Genomic DNA, 17713 nt, shown 5'->3' with positions numbered 1-17713 from the left:
AAACCAGTAGCCTCTGGCTTGCTAATCAATTCATTTCCCCGCTGCTCCATTAGGTGAAACGACACTGTTATAAGTAGCAACTGTAAATAATCCAGCTATGTTAAATTACACCAGATGTGTGTCATGTGTCAAATTAAAACAAATGCAGTAATAAGCCAGAAAGACAAAATAGAGATGTCTATTAATCTGCTTCGCTACAAGCCCCACGGCCCATTGAGATCATTTGGAGTAGTCAGTCTGCTGTTGCCAGCAGCCTGTCTGGTGGCTACTCGGGGGCAGGCCTTCTCTGTTGTCACCCCCAGGCTTTGGAATATGCTCTTTGCCAAAACAAGAGCCCTCCCCATCCCCGACAGCTTTTTAAAAGATCCTCAAGGCACGTGTCTTCACCCAAGCTTTTAACTAGATTTGTAGAATTGTGGCTTTTAAAATGGTTTTTAATGGTGCAATCCCGGTTTTAATTTGTGTCTGTTGTAAACTGCCCAGTGACGTGCATTTGGGGTGGTACACAAATATACTAAAAATAAATAAATAGGGCCTCTAAGCCAAGTCCTCCTATCTTCAGTGGGACTGTCTCCCTAGGCGGCGTGTTTAGGATCTCAGCCTTATACATGACCTTCATAATTTGGTTGCCGTATTATCTGCTGAACATTGGTTTTTGTTTTTAAGCCTGTAAACTGGTTAACCGGCTAATTTCAGGCCTTTCCGTCCGACTGGTATTCAGACAAGGGCGCTGCCAGAAGTGCCACAGATGCCAGACACTGATAGAGCCACTTCTTGTCTCGTTAATGAGCATGCGGAGCGTTCCGTCCCCCATCTGCTGCCTCTGTGGAAAACACGAGGAAGCTCTTCCTCCTTGATCACAAAGGACATAATTATTGGCTCTGGGAGAGTCAAGTACAAAGACGGTTCATCCCGCCTGACCGCCACGGCACTACAGGCCACCAAAGATTAACAGCTGCTTCCCCTTTGATTAGGTTAGGTAATAACAGTTACTTTAGTTAATAATTGGATGGATTCCCGGGCTGTGTAATTCAGGTTTAGGCTGTCATTTTTTGCTGGCATGTCGTTGAGCTGTATTATAGGAAGGGAGCCTGTATAATCCTATTAGCTGCCACTCAAGACAGAGCAGAGAAGATAAGGGGGGACCCGGAGCCATTAAGGTGTTGTATCCGGTAGGGAAATAAGTGAGCCCCACACACATCCAGGGTTCAGTGAGCTTTATTCTCTGTCGGCTGTCAAATTTGAACAATACGATAACAAAGGAAGCTTAACATGTGAAGGCCAAAAGGCCTTGTTTACATTTATTTACTGCCCCTCTGCTGATGCACTCAAGGAGGCTTGCAGTTTGAAATAATGGCTTGCATTTTTAATTGATACAAGCCGAAGGGGAGGAGCTTAGGAAGGAGAGAGGGCAAGTCAGGTACCCTGGCCAATGCAGGAGGCGATTCTGGAAGGGGAGGAGCTAAATGGCAGCTGGTCCCAGTTATACTGATGGAGGGATCCTCACTGTCGCCCTCTGCTGTAACCAGGGGGAATAGCTGCCGATGGGGGCAATTCCTAGGCAGGCTAATGGTGTCCAAATGTCATACGCAAAATAAATGAATAGGAAGGTTTTATGAGACCAGGAGAGAGCCAGATATACAAAAGGAATGCACAGAAACTAGTTCAGGGGTGAGGACTGAATTTTGGTAGAAATAATAACAACTCATGCAAGTGAAGCTAATTTGTAGGCTGTTGTTTGTTGCTATAATTACTTGCCACTTTGCTGGCTGACACAGTGTGGGCATTTCTATTCAGATCAAGAAGGATCTGGATTTTCTGGCTCAAAGAGAAATCCATTGTGAGAGAACAGCAGGCGAGATTACTTCCTCTTGATATCTTCAGTATCTGTTTTAGCTGTGTGGTAATGGACCATTTCTGAAAACCTTTCTTAATGGAGCTGGGAGCTCCCAAGGGCCCACGTTCCTGAAACTTGGGGCAAACCTTGTAAAAAGAGTATCACCTTTTAGCAGTATCCCGGTGTGAATGTTTGCTTGAGAGAACTGAATTTGCTGCCGAACGCAGCCCAGTATATGCAGTCCAAGCTAACATTTCTTTACTAACCTGGTGTTTAGATTTTGAATTTCAACTTTGGAATGTTAATTATTTTCTCACTCCAGATTTTTACTAACGAAAGTGAAAAATATGCTACTTGTGTAAATGGCCCTTAAATAGAATAGGCTACTGTGCTGACCAGGGCCACTGAAGGAACTGTTTTAGCAGTACAATATCTGATGGCTTGGGCATTTTCAGAGGGATTTTTGACCTTTTTGGCTGAACCAGCAGACAGCCCGCAACACTCCCATGCCATATCACTTTTGAAAGTCCCCTTAATTCCAAAGGTTGTATGAACATATAGAATCATAGGGTGCACGTTGGAAGGTACCTTCTTGTCCAGCGCCTGCTCTCTGCAGCAAACTGCTGCAGTATCTCTGGCCGATTGCTAGCCAGCTTGTTTGAAAACCTCCAGTAAGAGAGGGCCTACCACTGTACAAGGCAGACTGCTGGTCTTGTGGTAGCAAGCAAGAATTGTCCCCTCTCCTAAGCAGGATCTGCCCTGATTGCATTTGAATGGGAGACTCCATGTATGAGCACTGTAAGATGTTCCCCTTAGGGGATGGGGGCGCTCTGGGAAGAAGTTCCCAAGTTCCCTCCCCGACATCTCCAAGATAGGACTTAGAGACTCCTGCCTGCAACCTTGGAGAAGCCACTGCCAGTCTGTGTAGACAATACTGAGCTATATGGACAAGTGGTCTGAATTGGTAGAAATAAGAAAAACAACCCACCCACCAAATACAATATTCTATAGATCCTAATCTGTGATGAACATGGAAACCACAATTTTATTGTCACTATGTAAATTGCAAACATGTGAAATCACAATGATAAAAACACTAATCAAATAAAATTCCATAGAATAATTATACTGCAATTCCTACAAAATATAAGTTAAAAAGTGCACTCCAGTTGTGCATATTGGAGCTTGCCAAAAGTCTGTGCTCTTATTGTTGGAATTAATCTGAAGAGTATGTAGTCAAAGTAGTTCCTTTATGTCTTCGGTAGAAGACAGCTGCCTATGTTCTACTGGAAAACTACCATGTTCCTCTATACTTCTGCTCTCTGCCTTGCATGGAACATGTGTGTTCTAGCTGATGTCAGAAGCAGATACAAGTTTATTGCTATGTTTTACATTTATTTAAAAAATGAGGGAGATAGCCATTTTTGTTTCTTTGTCTTAGCAGTCCTTGGGGCAAACTGATGTCTGACTTAGCAAAGACAAATTAAATCAGATCAAGTGTGTATAAAACCTCCTACAATCCATCTTAAGTCAACCTGTAGCCCGTGGGGCTCTTCCATCATCCCCAACTTAGTCTCACAGGAACATAGGAAGCTGCCTTATATCATGTCAGATCACTGATCCATCTTGCTCAGTATTGTCTACCCTGACTGGCAGAAGCTCTCCCAGATTTCAGGCAGGAGTCTCTCCCAGTCTTACCTGGAGATGCTGCCAGGGACTGAACCTCAGACCTTCTGCCTGAAGAGCAGATGCTCTGCCACTGAGCTACAGCCCCATCCCCTAAAGAGACTATCTTACAGCAGATGGCACTGGCATGTGGTCACCCATCCAAATGCAAACCAAGGCAGATACTGCTTAGCAAAGGGGTCAAGTTGTGCTCACCACCGCAAGACCAGATCTCCTCCTCCTTTGTTCTGCTTAAACCCCAGTCTGCAGAGGAGTTCTAGAGAACTCAAATTTGCTGATGGCTTTGTGTGATTTTAACTGATCCTAATAGAAAATGAGGTGGCTCTAGGGATCTCCTGCATCGAGCTGGGGGTTGGACTAGATGGTCTCAAAGGTATCCCCTCCTCTATCATTCTAAAGCAGACCTGCTCAACTTAGGCCCCCCAGCTGTTTTTGGACTACAACTCCCATAATTCCCAGCCACAGTGGCCAACAGACAGGAATTATGGGAGTTGTAGGCCAACATCTGCAGGAGGGCCAAAGTTGAGCAGCCCTGTTCTAAAGGCATTTCCCTCTCCTACTTTGACTCTTGCCCCGTGTTTCATTTTTTTCCGTGTCTGCATAAATGTTTTGGACAATACTTTGATTCATATCTAAGGATTTGGTTTCAAATTCCTCCACATATTGATATATATCATAGAAAAGTAACATTATTAGGTTGTGGTGTGAGTAGCCTTTAAATTAGGAACATAGGAAGCTGCCATATACTGAGTCAGACCATAGGTCCATCTCGCTCAGTATTGTCTTCACAGACTGGCAGCGGCTTCTCCAAGGCTGCAGGCAGGAATCTCTCTCAGCCCTCTCTTGGAGATGCTGCCAGGGAGGGAACCTGGAACCTTCTGCTCTCCCCAGAGCGGCTCCATCCCCTGAGGGGAATATCTGACAGTGCTCACACTTCTAGTCTCCCATTCATATGCAACCAGGGCAGACCCTGCTTAGCTAAGGGGACAAGCCATGCTTGCTACCACAAGACCAGCTCTCCTCCCATTAGACTGCCAACCCTTAAATTGAGAACCGCTGGTTTTTGTTTTGGTTTTTTAAAAGTTATTTATCTGTATACAGATTTATCATGCTACTATCATTCAAAGAGTACCTGGTATGTATAATATTGCAAGCTGCAATAAAAACAAAGGCTAAGCAGATTGAATATAATGCTGACTCTGATGATCTCCTTGCCAGTGCAGAATTAAACTTAGAACATGCCATCTTAGTGCTGGGGTGAAACATAGCTCGCTTTTCTTTATAAACCATATTGCTTCTTGTCCGACAGTGCCTGTCCTGATCAGGCACTAAAGAAGCATCCGTTGCTCTTTTTCCAAAGGGTTGCTCTACTCCAATGTGTATGAGAGTTATAGCACAAAAAATTAAATTTATGAAATCTGACCTATAGATATTTTTGAATTATCTGGCTTGATAATCCAATTAAATATGTGGATGTTCATCAATTTTACATTTTGTCTCTTATCCAGAATGCAGCAGATCAAGTTGCCTTTCACGTGGCCGGGGGCTTTACGGCTCTGGAGCAAGTTCTTCAAGTCGTGATGACTCCCACCAACCTGAACTCTGTTTCACGGATTCCCCTGAAGTGAGTACAATGCTTTGCTTGCCTTTTGGGGAGTGGTCATTAAAATTTAGGTTTGGACTCTGTTCTAGCTCCCGCTTTTCCTGACCATGCTCCTATTGATTGATTTGATTTGATTTGATTTATATACCACCCTTCCAAAAATGGCTCATGGCAGTTTACATCAAAATAAAAAGAATTATTATTGTTTTTAGCAGGTGGAGAGAAACTGGCCCTATCCATCCCCAGCACAACATCCCTCCAATCAGATTTTTTTTAAATTTAAATTGAATTTTTTTTAATTTAAATCGGATTTTTAAAAAATAAAATGCCTTTTAAGGAAAGAAAATCTATCTAAAGATAGTTTTCTATTTAAGATACATTATAGTCCAAAGGTTATTCATCATGCAATAAGGATTAGTTTTTAATTATGTAGCACAAGGCCGTATATATGCAATGTTTAAATTTTTTGGTAAATGAATTCCATTAATCCTTTCACAATGTCATGCTCTTCCAGAGGTTTCTGTAAGATTATTTCAGGCAATTTTTCTATCTAGAAGAGGACCAAAAATGAAACCTTCATCTGGTTGTAAATATTAAGATTATACCAGCAAGAATGAGTCTTTATGTAAAACAAAAAACAAAAAATACCCACCATAATTTAAATCTAGACTTACTGACTAGTGATTTAAATCGATTTGATTTAAATCAAGTCCACCCTGCTGGTCAGCCATGAAGTTGCATGTGAAACTGTCATGAGTTTGGTCCATCGGGTCCAGTCCTGTCTACTCAGACAGGCGGTGGCTCTCCAGGGTTCTAGACAGGAACAGAATAAGCCGCTGTCTACTGAGTCAGACCATTGGTCCATCTAGCTCAGGGTGGTCTGCACTGACTGGCAGCAGCTCTCCGAGGGTCCGGGTAAACATTTTTCTCAGCCCTAGCTAGAAGTGCCGGGGATTGAACCTGGGGCTTACTGCATGCTAAGCAGATGCTCTACCACTGAGATATAGCTCAGCTTTTCTCCCGCGATTTTGAGGTGGGGCACTTTTTACTTATGGGAAGTACCCCCTCTTGGTTGACAGGCAGAGTATGTCGGTGACACCGAAAGGAAGGAGTTGCTCCTCTCTTCCCAGGCTGGCGGTTGGTTGGTTGGTTGGTTGGTTGGCAGGCAGCAGGGTTCTGACACTGCTAAATCCAGTGGCTACGGGGCTCAGATAGTGGCTTAATAACAGTCATTCCCAAGGAATGGGATTTTTAAATTATTTTTCTAATGCCATCATTTGGGGATCACTGGTTGAGATGTTGCTGCAGCTTCCATAAATGATTCAGTTAGTCCTGGTTCAGATATAGCACTTGATCATGGCTAGTATGGAACTTAATCCTGGTTGAGATCCCAAATGCACGATGAAGTAAGAGTTGAGCGTGCTAAGCCAGCTTTGGCCCCTGAGTTAGGAGACCTAGTGGGACCTTGGCGCTCTGCAGGCAGATCAGCTGGAGAGATGAAGATGGCGCTTTGGCTGTGACTCTCCTTGGGGAGGACAGCTGGTCTTGTGGTAGAGTCAAGTGTGCGGCCGAGTCGGTGTTGACCAGGGTCTGCCTTGGTTTGCATTTGGATGGAAGACTCCATGTGAGTACTATAAGATATTCCCCTTAGGGGATGGTTCCTTAGCTCAGTCGCAGAGCATTTGCTTACATGCAGAAGGCCCCAAGTTCAATCTCTGATAGGACTGGGAGAGGTTCCTGCCTGAAAACTTGGTTTCATGCTGCCAGTCAGTGTAGACAATACTGAGCTAGATGGACCACTGGTCTGACTCAGTATAAGGCAGCTTCCTATGTTCCTAGGCTTCTTCAGTGTGGGTGCTTAGCCATTGTTAAAGCAAGCCACGGTTTCACATCCTAGCTTATGTGTATTCCAATTCAGCATTCAAACATGGCAAAGGAAACAGTTAAATGTTATATTACCATAGGGCAATGGTCCTCACCATTTTTCAAGTCTGGGCAAGAAAACTTAAACGTAAGAGCCATTTCTGATTGTGCTGACCTTGGTGCAGGGATGCACTTTTCTCAGAACCAGGGAGCCGCCCTTTCAGAGAAAGAGAGCGCTGTTGAGCCCCAGCGCCATCTTGGAAGGCGCTCAGGAGTGCTGGGAAGCAGGGGTGTGCACGGACCGCGGTTCGAGCACCGGTTCGGCGCAGGGAGGGGAGCCGGAGCTTTAAGAAAGAGGAGAGCAGCTCTCCGCCACTCCACGTATCTTCCTGCTGGGGCGGCACTCGGCCCAAGAATCCCTGTGTGGCGCCAGCATGCCCATGGTGCCTGCGCATGCGCGGACACCATTTGCATGATCAACACCACCAGGCGGGGATTCTTGGGCCGAGTGCCGGCTCAGCAGGAAGGTGCGTGGGGTGGCGGAGAGCAGGTAAGGGCCTGCCCTCCTTTTTCTTAAAGCTCCTGCTCGCCGTTCCCCTCCCCAGGCCGAACCGGTGCTCGAATCGCAGTTCGAGCTCGCCCCTATTGGGAAGTGTCATCATTTGCGTGTGCCTTCCAGGATGGCGATGGGGCTTGAGAGGGCTCTTGTTTCCCTGCAAGGAGCCCTACTGGTCCTGGGCGACATGCTGGGGAACAGACTCCTGCTCAGTGCCAAGGGGGCTGGGCAGAGTCTGTGGCTTCAGGCCAAAGCTTCACACAGGCCGAGTAAATAAGCCGCGAGCTGCACTTGGAGTCGATGGCAGTCACCACTGACTCCCGGGCGTTGCAGTCCAGAACCCTGACTCGGGGCCTCCCGCTGCCTGCCTTTCAGCTCTTCTTGACAGACCCAAGGTCAAAAACATGACAGTCGTTTAGTATCGTGGAAGAGTCTGCAAAAGCCTTTGAGATCCCTGCCGCTGTTTGCAGGGCTCAGAAGAAATGCAGGTAGCCTGCAAAACTAGGCGCGGTGTTCAATGTTGGGAGTCGGCGGCAAGAAAGCGAGGGGAGGTGCACAGGAGAAGGACAAGGGACTTAAAGAAGTTCCTCATGAATGCTGACATTCCTTCCAAGCCGCGTGAATAGAGCCCTTTGTGAGAGCCGCCGAATTTGTGTGACACTTTTGGCAACGCTTCCAGTTGCTGGTTTAGGAGGAGCATGGAGTTAATCATAGATAAACTTTGGCAGAAACTAATTTCATTGCTTCAAAAGGACTAATCGGAGGCTAATCTTAATAGGAAGGATCCTGTGTAATTCCAGTAGGAGCCTGCATGGTATCCGAGCAGTTGTGGGAAACAGTATAGAACAGGAGATCAGTTATTGTTAGAACGGCACATAATGACTGCTGCTCAGGTTAACCAGGGCTTGTCTGTACAGTGAGATCTCTGTTGCTCCTACGCTTAGCTGTCTTCTGTGGGGTTGCTGTACTCACTTGTACAGAAGATCCAGACAGCATGGTTGCCAAATTGTTGCTCACTGGTGTTTTCTGTGTTACTTTTCCGTGTGTGTCCCCCACCTGATTTGTGGTGGTGGTGTTTTGTTTTGCTTTTTTGCTTTTTTGTGCATGTGGGGTTTTTTTGTGGGGGCAGCTTAACAATAAATCAATGCTAGATAAGGAAAGTACTGTTGAGGCATTTCAGAACTGGTAAAGTAAAGGGTGCCATCAAGTCGATTTCGACTCCTGGCACCCACAGAGCCCTGTGGTTTTCTTTTGGTGGAATACAGAAGGGGTTTACCATTGCCTTCTCCCATGCAGTACGAGATGATGCCTTTCAGCACCTTCCTATATCGCTGCTGCCCGATATAGGTTCCCATAGTCTGGGAAACATACCAGTGGGGATTTGAACCGGCAACCTTCTACTTGTTAGTTAAGCATTTCCCCGCTGCGCCACTTAAGGTGACTATTTCAGAACTACTGCACCTTTAAGCACAACTTTCCTCCTTGCAGCTTCTCTTCCTGTTGTTGCTTTTTATTGCTTCCATTTCAGTGTGGCTAGGGCATTTTTGATGAATTGCTCCTTCTTTTCCACAGAGGGGTCCTTCATTTACTAGCTTTCTTGCATTTTTTTAAAAACAGTCTCTTTCCTTTTACAGTGAAATAATGTGATTTTACAATAAGGCGGGGAAACGTGAAAGGAAACCAGGAGCCCCTTTGCTTCTCCACAGGGAACAGAAGCGGATGAAGGGGCAAGGCATCACTAATCTTCCAGCTTCACGAAACAGGAAGCAATAAAAGGGAATGAACCTGCAAGAAGGAAGCTTTTAATTAACATTAAGGGGATCTTTGATTAATGCAGCTTCCTTGGGAGTAAACATTCTAGAAAGGTCTTGGCCATGAGGAAGTGCTTTGATGGATTATATAACTCTATATTAAGTGCCTTATGGAACCCTTATTTTATTTTCCCTTCCAGCCAATTGTGGCAAAGCAATGCCTCAACACATTAAAGAGCTCTTGTGAGGAAAACCACCACAGGGCCTAGTACTCAAAAGTTTCAGAGATTATTTAACTGTATCTTACAATTTGAAGGGTTTGGTATGTACAGGCAGCAACTAGAATCCCTTTCTCCATTGCTGTTAATGTAGATAGGTGCCATTTGTTACATTTGTTTATTTTTATTTAGTTTTCAGTGACCCATGGTTTTAAGCACACAAGCTGAGCTGACATATTTATATGTGTAGTAGAGAAACATGATACTTAAGAAGAGATGGTTTTGACTGCAATCTGAGAAAAGGCCTTCAAAGGAAAAGTTCTCATTAGTTAGGCTCATCCTTGGCCAATATCATTGTCGTCACTAAAATATTTATATACTGCGTTTCAACAGATAAGTTCACAAAATGATATACACAGCAGAAGGAATGAGAAGGTGGTTCCCTGCCCCAAAGCACTCACAGTCTAAAAAGAAGTGCTTGAGAGACACTAGGAATAGCCAGTGGTACAAATGCTATGCTGGGCTGAATTGGGACCCTCCCTGTGTTAAATATTAAGTAGTGGCCATCTTATAGAGGTAGCCACCACTTGAACAGATGCCTCTTTGCCTAGGTTAAGGTAAAGTGTGCCGTTGAGTGCCGTCAACTCCTGGCAACCACAGAGCCCTGTGGTTGTCTTTGGAAGAAGACAGGAGGGGTTTACCATTGCCATTTCCCATGCAGTATGCAATGATGCCTTTCAACATCTTCTTATATCACTGCTGCCCGATATAAGCTTTTCCCATTGTCCAAGAAACTTCCATATTGGTGCTGCCTGACATAGTATGTTTCCCATAGTCTGGGAAACATACCAGTGTGGATTCAAACCGGCAACCTCTGGCTTGCTAGTCAAGTCATTTCCCCGCTGCACCATTAGGTGGCAGGGAGTTATTATTAGGGATTTACATCCTGATGGTTTCCTGACCCCAAAACAGCTCTGTCTTAACAACCTCTCTCACTCACACACAGCCACACCATGCCACGCCGGCAGCCACCCCTGGAGGGACGCCATGCTGGGCTGAATACGGGCAGTTGCTTTCACCCTTCTAAATTTGAGAGCTACCTCTTCAGCAAGTGCCTCTTCGCCCAGTTAAAGCAGGGAGATGCTTCCTAGACAGGTTGTTGAAGAGATTATCTGTTCCATTAGGAATTTTCTGAAATCATCCAAAGTATTCGCAAATACAGCTCCATCCAAAAGAAGCAGGCGCACGCCAAGCGTCCACGCAGTTATATAACTGAGGGTAAGAACTTGTCTGCCAAGTATAACAGAACTGACAGATTTATAAACCCTTTTAAGCAAATGGCTTTGAATAAAAACTCCAGTCGAGGCCCCTCTGAGCAGCTCCTCCAACATAAATTACTCCGGCATTCTAAGGGGAGATGATGGAGATATTTGCTTGTGCAATTCACACAAAGATTAAAAACGCAATTAAAAATGCTGAAGGCTTTGCACCACTGAAGAAGAGACCAGGAGGTTAGGCAAGGGCAGCATTTGGGTGGGGAGGTTGTTAAAGGAGCCCTGCCCTGGATTTTACCAAGGCAACATGGGAAACTACAGAGAGAAGTAGTTTCTGATCTGCTGCCACAGATTTATTTGTTTATTTATTACATTTCTATACCGACACACACACACATTTTCCATGGCGGTTTACAAAAAGAAAACCACAGCTGAAGACCAAACATAAAAACAGTTTAAGAATTTAAAGCGGCAACAGCAATAAAACCAACTTACAACTGGTCGAAGGCTTGCTTTAAATAAATGAGTCTTGAGACCAATGTTTCCTCTAAGGCGTGCACATGTACGTGCACTCATGTTTTTTGGTGTCCGCTCAGTCAATTTTAGATCCCGCTCAAGTTTAATCACGAAGGTCCCACTCTGAATGCACGTGTGCACACACTGCCTTGATACTGCCACCCACAACAAAACTCATTGTGTACACATATGGGGGGGAAATAGAGAGAACACTGCTTGAAACTTCTTTAAAGGCTACCTGAGATAGGGAGGCTCTTACACCCACAGGGAGTTCATTCCAAAATCTCGGAGTGACTATAGAAAAGGCCCAGCCTTGAGTCACCATCCAATGAGCTGTAGGCAACTGCAGGTGAACCTCCCCAGAAGATCTCAATAAGCGGTGAGGATCTCGAAGCAGAAGGATGTCTCTTAAATACCCTGGGCCCAAGTCATTTATTCTGGTTTACTAATGTATTAATTGGCCCCACCCCGTGGAGCTGAGGAAAGGCAGGGCCCAAGAAAAAAGTGTCACTGTAGACAAGGTGCATAAAGGGCCTAAAAACAGACGAAGCTGTGAGGTCTTGTCAGGAAGTGAGTCACACAAGCCAAGGAGCTGTGGATGGCAGAAGATTTTAGCCCTGCTCAGACATTACACTGTACGAATGTACAGATGTTTTTATGTGAATGTCTATACCTGTGTTCATTTTGAAATTGAACTTGAGTGCAGGTCCCTCAAATGCATGGTACAGATCAGAAGTGTCCTGAGATACCTGCATTCAACATAACTTGAAGACCAGCAGTAGTGAGATCGCAACAGAGACTAATTCTTTTATTTTTGCCTAGGAGGTGAAGAAGAGTCTTTTCAGTGAACAGCTGTGAAGGATGAGGGTCTTGGGCAGCTCTTCCTAGTGTGAGAATGGCACAAGTTCACACGAGTATCCCTATTTTCATTTGTGAAATGGTGGAGAAGATATGCCCCATTTCATACTCCCAGTATCTGGAATTATTGGGATCCAAGGCCTGTAACTTGGCTGTCACCAAAATCACTTCAGGAAACTGAATTCTTAAATGGGGCTCCTTCTGAATGGAGGAAGGGCTTGCCACTGAGCACTGAATCTTGGTTTAGAAAATGATCTGCTGTTATTTGTAGTCATAGCTTCGTTTTAGTGGGAAATTGCTGCCTAGTAAAGCCCTAAGGAAATATGTTATTTGGGTGAGCCTTTTGAAATTACTGGGAGTTTCACAAACTGCCTATTTGACTCTTCTTCAAAACCTTACTAGTATTATTTTGCCAATACTATGAATATTTATATACCACTTTTCAACAAAAAGTTCCCAAAGCGGGATGGATGGATGGATCGATATGAATGAAATGGCTTCCTGTCCCCAAAGGGCTCACAATCTATAAAAGAAACATAAGGCAGACACCAGCAATGGCCACTGGAGGGATGCTGAGCTGGGGATGGTTTCTCTCCCCCTGCTAAATAAAGAGAATCGCCACTTTGAAAAGGCACCTCTTTGGTCATTAGCAGGGGACACTTTTATATATTATTATTATTATTTCACACAGTCAGACAGGTGTTATTGACTGTTTATCCAGACTTCGAGTCCTTCCCAAGGACCTGGGATGCCAGAATTTTATTGTCAATGTTGTTGCTGTTGTTATAGATATCGTTGCAGAATATAGGCTGTTCCCAGTAAAGCTGCTTTATTATTATTATTATTATGATTATTATTATTATTATTATTATTATTATACAATAATAATAATATATAAAATAATACTAGTAAGTTTTTGAAGAAGAGTCAAGTAAGCAGTTTGTGATGCAGGCACTAATTATACACTATTGAACAGCCTCTCCAGTGGTATTTTAATAATTTAACTATTTTTACCTCTCTTAGAAGTGGATGCAAGGAGATTACGTGGACTATTATCCACATCTCTTTCCCCAAAATCCTGGCAGCATGGTGCAGCTCAGAACTTTAATCCTGTGTCTATAAGATAAAAAGCTTTATTATAATAAAGATTTAACGGTATGCCTGTTGTTTTGGATTTGGTCAGTATTATTGGAACAGCCGGCTGACCAATGCTTTGAAAAAGGTGCATTTGTTCATGAAGGATGAGGGGGGTTTTTTCTCCCCAATTCAAAGGGGAAAAGATGATGCATTTGATTTTTAAAAATGATTTTAAATGTTACTAAATGGATGGTGCTGCTTGTTACACTATTAAGTAGTATGAAGGAGTAAAACTTTAAATGGTGGCTGATATCCAGAGTAAGGCTGACCTGAGGGATGCAATTTTTGGCAGTCCCACCTTCCACAACAGCTGCTTGTGCCTCCCCAAACAATGTCCCTGATGGCTGGGGGGACCCTCAGGGACACAGTTTTGGGAGGTAAGGGAAGCTGCAGAGGGAATGCTAAAAAGCTCCACTCTCTGCTCTTGTTCCAGAAAACCCTGGTGTGTCCGTGCAGGGTTCGTCTGGATGTCAACCCACTGATGATATAGATATAGATAGAATAATGTAGTTAAGTTATGGAAATATTTCAGTTTGCAGTAGTTTTTAATCATTTCATGACCTCAAATATTTCATATTTTATTGAGAGACGGAGAATATAATCAACCTTCAGATCAATCATACCGATCTTTATGTTCCATAATTTAAGTTCCTGCCAGCTTCAAATTTCGAAAAGACATTTAGCAGACAGCAATATATGAGATTAAGAAATCTGAGGTTTTAGAGAGACATGCAAATATACATTTGGGTTCTGGTTGAGCATATACACGCACACACATATATACACATATACATATATACACAGTGAGAGATGGAGGGGGAGGGGTGGACTTTGTTATCCGTGGATTCGCATATCCGCAGTTGGGGGGAAAGACATCTGACCTCGGCATATGCAGTTGGGGGAGTGGGACAAACTATGTTGACCTTGTGTATCTGCAGGCCAGAGGTGGCCAGAAATGACTGCTGAGGTCATTTCCGGCCATTTTCTTCGACGGAGCCACAAAATATCTCCCGTCCTTGTGGAAAAATGGAAAAGGGGGGAAGCTGATTTTCAGCCAATTTTTGACTGATTTGGGGCCACAGCACGACTTAGGGGGAGCAGCAGAGCAAGATAAGAAGCTCCACCCACCCCCTACGAAATTTGGCTGATTTTCAGCCAACTGAAAACCTAACTCCCGCAATCCCATAGGTTCCCTTGACTCGATATTCTCAGTTTCCATATTTGCGGCTGCAGCCCGAAACGGAACCCCCGCGAATATCGAGGTCCTCCTGTATGTGAATGCATAAGGCTGTCTTCTGCTAGACCTGGATGCTCAAGTTTGGGTCCCCAGATAATTTTGGAGTACAACTCCCTTCAACCTTTGTGTCGTTGAGGCTGAGGATGATGGAAGTTGTATTCTAACAACATCTGGGGACCCAAATTTGAGAACCGCTGTACTAGATGATGGGTCAGTTTAGCCTAGTACTGCCTATACTGACCAGAAGTGACTGTCCAAGATCCTAATCAAGGGTCTTGCCCAGGAGATGCAAAAAGATCCAAACGAGATGCTGGGGATAAAACTTAGGATCTCCTGCATTCAAACATTTACTCTGCTACTGAGCAATGGCCTCTTCTTGTTTTCTTAAGTTCAGGATTCAAAGCTATTCTTTGAAAGCTATTCTTGAAGCTTGGAAGTGCGCTTTTTAAAAGATGGCTGTAATATTTTCAGTGTATCTAAAGGTAAAGTGTGCCGTCGAGTTGGTGTTGACTCCTGGCGACTACAGAGCCCTGTGGTTGTCTTTGGTAGAATACAGGAGGGGTTGACCATTGCCATCTCCTGCGCAGTAGGAGAGAATGCCTTTCAGCATCTTTCCTATATTGCTGCTGTCCTACCTCCTGGAATTTTACTGACGTTATTCCATGTATTTAAAACATTTATTATTGTTGTTGTTGTTGTTGTTAAATTTATATACCGCCTTTCATTAAAACAATCCCAAGGCGGTTTACACAGAATTAAAAAGAAATTAAAATAACACAATTAAAATACTAAGCTAAAAATATAAAACAAATCTGATTAAAAAATCAAAACGCAAGCATAAAAACAGTGCAAAAATACAAAGAAGCAGCAGCAGAGACAATCATATAAAAGTCTGGGTAAAAAGCCGTGATTTAATATGCTTTCTAAAAGCTGTGATGGAGACCGAGGAGCGAATAGCCACCGGGAGAGCATTCCAGAGTTTGGGGGCAGCAACAGAGAAGGCCCTGTCCCGCGTGCACGACAACCGAGCCTCCCTCATTGTCTGCACCTGGAGCAGAGCCCCCTCAGATGACGTCATCAAGCGAGCAGCAACCCTTGGGAGCAGGCGGTCCCTCAGGTATCCCGGGCCCAAACCGTTAAGGGCTTTAAAGGTCAAAACCAGCACCTTGAATTGGACCCGGAAACAAACTGGCAGCCAATGCAGCTCTTTCAGAATGGGTGTGATGTGCTCCCACCAGGCAGCTCCAGATAAAACCCTAGCTGCTGCATTTTGCACTAGCTGCAGTTTCCAGATATTCTTCAAGGGCAGCCCCACGTAGAGTGTGTTGCAGTAATCCAGCCGTGACGTGACTAAGGCATGGGTAACTGTGGCCAGATCTGCTTTCTCGAGAAAGGGATGCAGCTGGCACTCTAACCTTAAGAACCAAGGCCTCCCATGGCAGCTAACAAAGATGAAAAGGATCAATGTGTGGGAGAAGACAATGGTAAATCCCTCCTGTATCCTACCAAGTGCCTAGTTATGTATATGTAATCTATATGATAAATATATGATATATCATAAAAGATATGATAGATCAATATTCAAGGAGCTCTCTTTACAAGATCATATGCGTGGGTGGATTCAAGTGGGAGGAGGCAACCCTTTTAGAAATCAGTTTCAAAATATGTACAGCGGGTTGCCTTTGCCCTACCATCATGCCCTCCATCTCCCAGACCTCTCAGTGCTGGGCCAGCTCAGAGGATCATGCAAATGATATACTGTGTTTTCAGGAATTAGCTTTTCTGCGTTGGGCTCTCCTTGCTCGGCTTTTCATGCTTGAGATGTATGCTACTAGTCTCTGCTTGCTTGCATCTGGATTGAGCAGGCGTTCCCCCTGCTGTAGTCAATGGCCCTAATGCTGAAATGAGGTCAAAGGAGCTTCACCCAAAATATAAGGTATCCCCTTCTGTTTGCAGACATAAACCCCTTATAGACGCTTGATAAGGATAAAATGAACATGTGGTGGGGAGGGGTGATGGAGCAATGGCCAGCTTCTCTCCCAACTTACAAGAAAGTGTTCATTAGAACGTCCATAGAAAGCTCTAGCAGATATGTATAGGGCTTCTTTCTAGAAGAAACAAACACATACAGTTTGGGGACATCAGGCAGAGTCTACTGGTTCATTCGCTCGCTTGCTCTCGCTCGCTCTCTAACACACACACACACACACACCATGGCCATTTTATTCCCGCGAAGCGGTATCAACCCAAGATTTCCTGTGTTTTTAAGATACCAAGTTCAGATTCAGCAGGGTTTTGTATGCAAAGTGTCCTTTCCTGGGTGTTCGGTGGTGTCTTAAGTTAAACATGTTGCCGGAAATTATTCCTTCGGACATGAACCTGGGTTCCTGGTGGGGAGCAGCAGGGGTGCAAAACATGCTAGTCTTTAGCGTGATCGTTAGGCATGCAAACCCTCCCTTGGGGACAATGCTTCTCATTGTTTCTTCTTGTCCTATGGAAGAGGGCATGCAGATTTATAGATCAGCTTCTGAATAGTTTTTTTTGCAGCCAAATCTTATGAAAAATAAGCAGGGTTTTATTTACTCTGGTTAAACGCAAACATATGCATCAGACAGATTGTAGAGGTTAGGGTGCATGGTAGATATACCATCAAGCGTGACTTTAAAGCTGATTTAGGATAAGACAAAATTTTGCAGTTTGATGATTGGTGCTAATAAGACAGCAGCAGTCATCAAACAATCATATTCCATTTTTAAAAATTACACTCAGCCTATTTGAATTCTGGATTAATTTGGGGTTTGTGGTATTCATGTGGGAGTGAAGATCAGGCAGTACTGCACTTGCAAAAGCAATGAAGAGGGAGTTTTGCAAATCTTTTTATGTCTCAGTAAAAACTCTTGCTTAATACCCAAACCATTTGCTGCTTGTCGTGGGGACCTTGTGCAGTAATGGTGACAGTTGACAGCTGTTGTTCTCTTAATAAGATTAAAATAAAGAAATTAGTTGCACTGACTTTAATCTGCCATTTAACACTGTGAACCACCTGGGGCCTGCTCCACTCCTGACATCTCCAATTCTGAATTAAAAAATTGTATAACTGAACTTGAGCTATGAACATTCTAATTATAGCAGTCTATAGTTAACGAGCTTATGTCACAATTTTGCCGAGTTTTTCTA

The 17713-nt window shown here is 44.1% G+C and overlaps 1 protein-coding gene across 4 annotated transcripts in view; it reads left to right on the top strand.

Moving 5' to 3' along the window:
• SCAPER (S-phase cyclin A associated protein in the ER) overlaps positions 1-17713 on the top strand; it is a 265705-nt gene that overhangs the window by 151918 nt on the left and 96074 nt on the right. For all 4 annotated transcript variants that reach the window (XM_053272259.1, XM_053272260.1, XM_053272257.1 and 1 more), the window contains one exon: positions 5032-5147. In XM_053272259.1, coding sequence (XP_053128234.1) covers positions 5032-5147 — 116 coding nt within the window. The remainder of the gene's footprint in view (positions 1-5031; positions 5148-17713) is intronic.

This window comes from Hemicordylus capensis, chromosome 10 (genome assembly GCF_027244095.1).
Source record: "Hemicordylus capensis ecotype Gifberg chromosome 10, rHemCap1.1.pri, whole genome shotgun sequence".
In the NCBI taxonomy this organism is placed as follows: Eukaryota; Metazoa; Chordata; class Lepidosauria; order Squamata; family Cordylidae; genus Hemicordylus; species Hemicordylus capensis.
The sequence above is the reverse complement of the archived record's forward strand: the minus strand, read 5'-3'. Positions and strand labels throughout refer to the sequence as shown.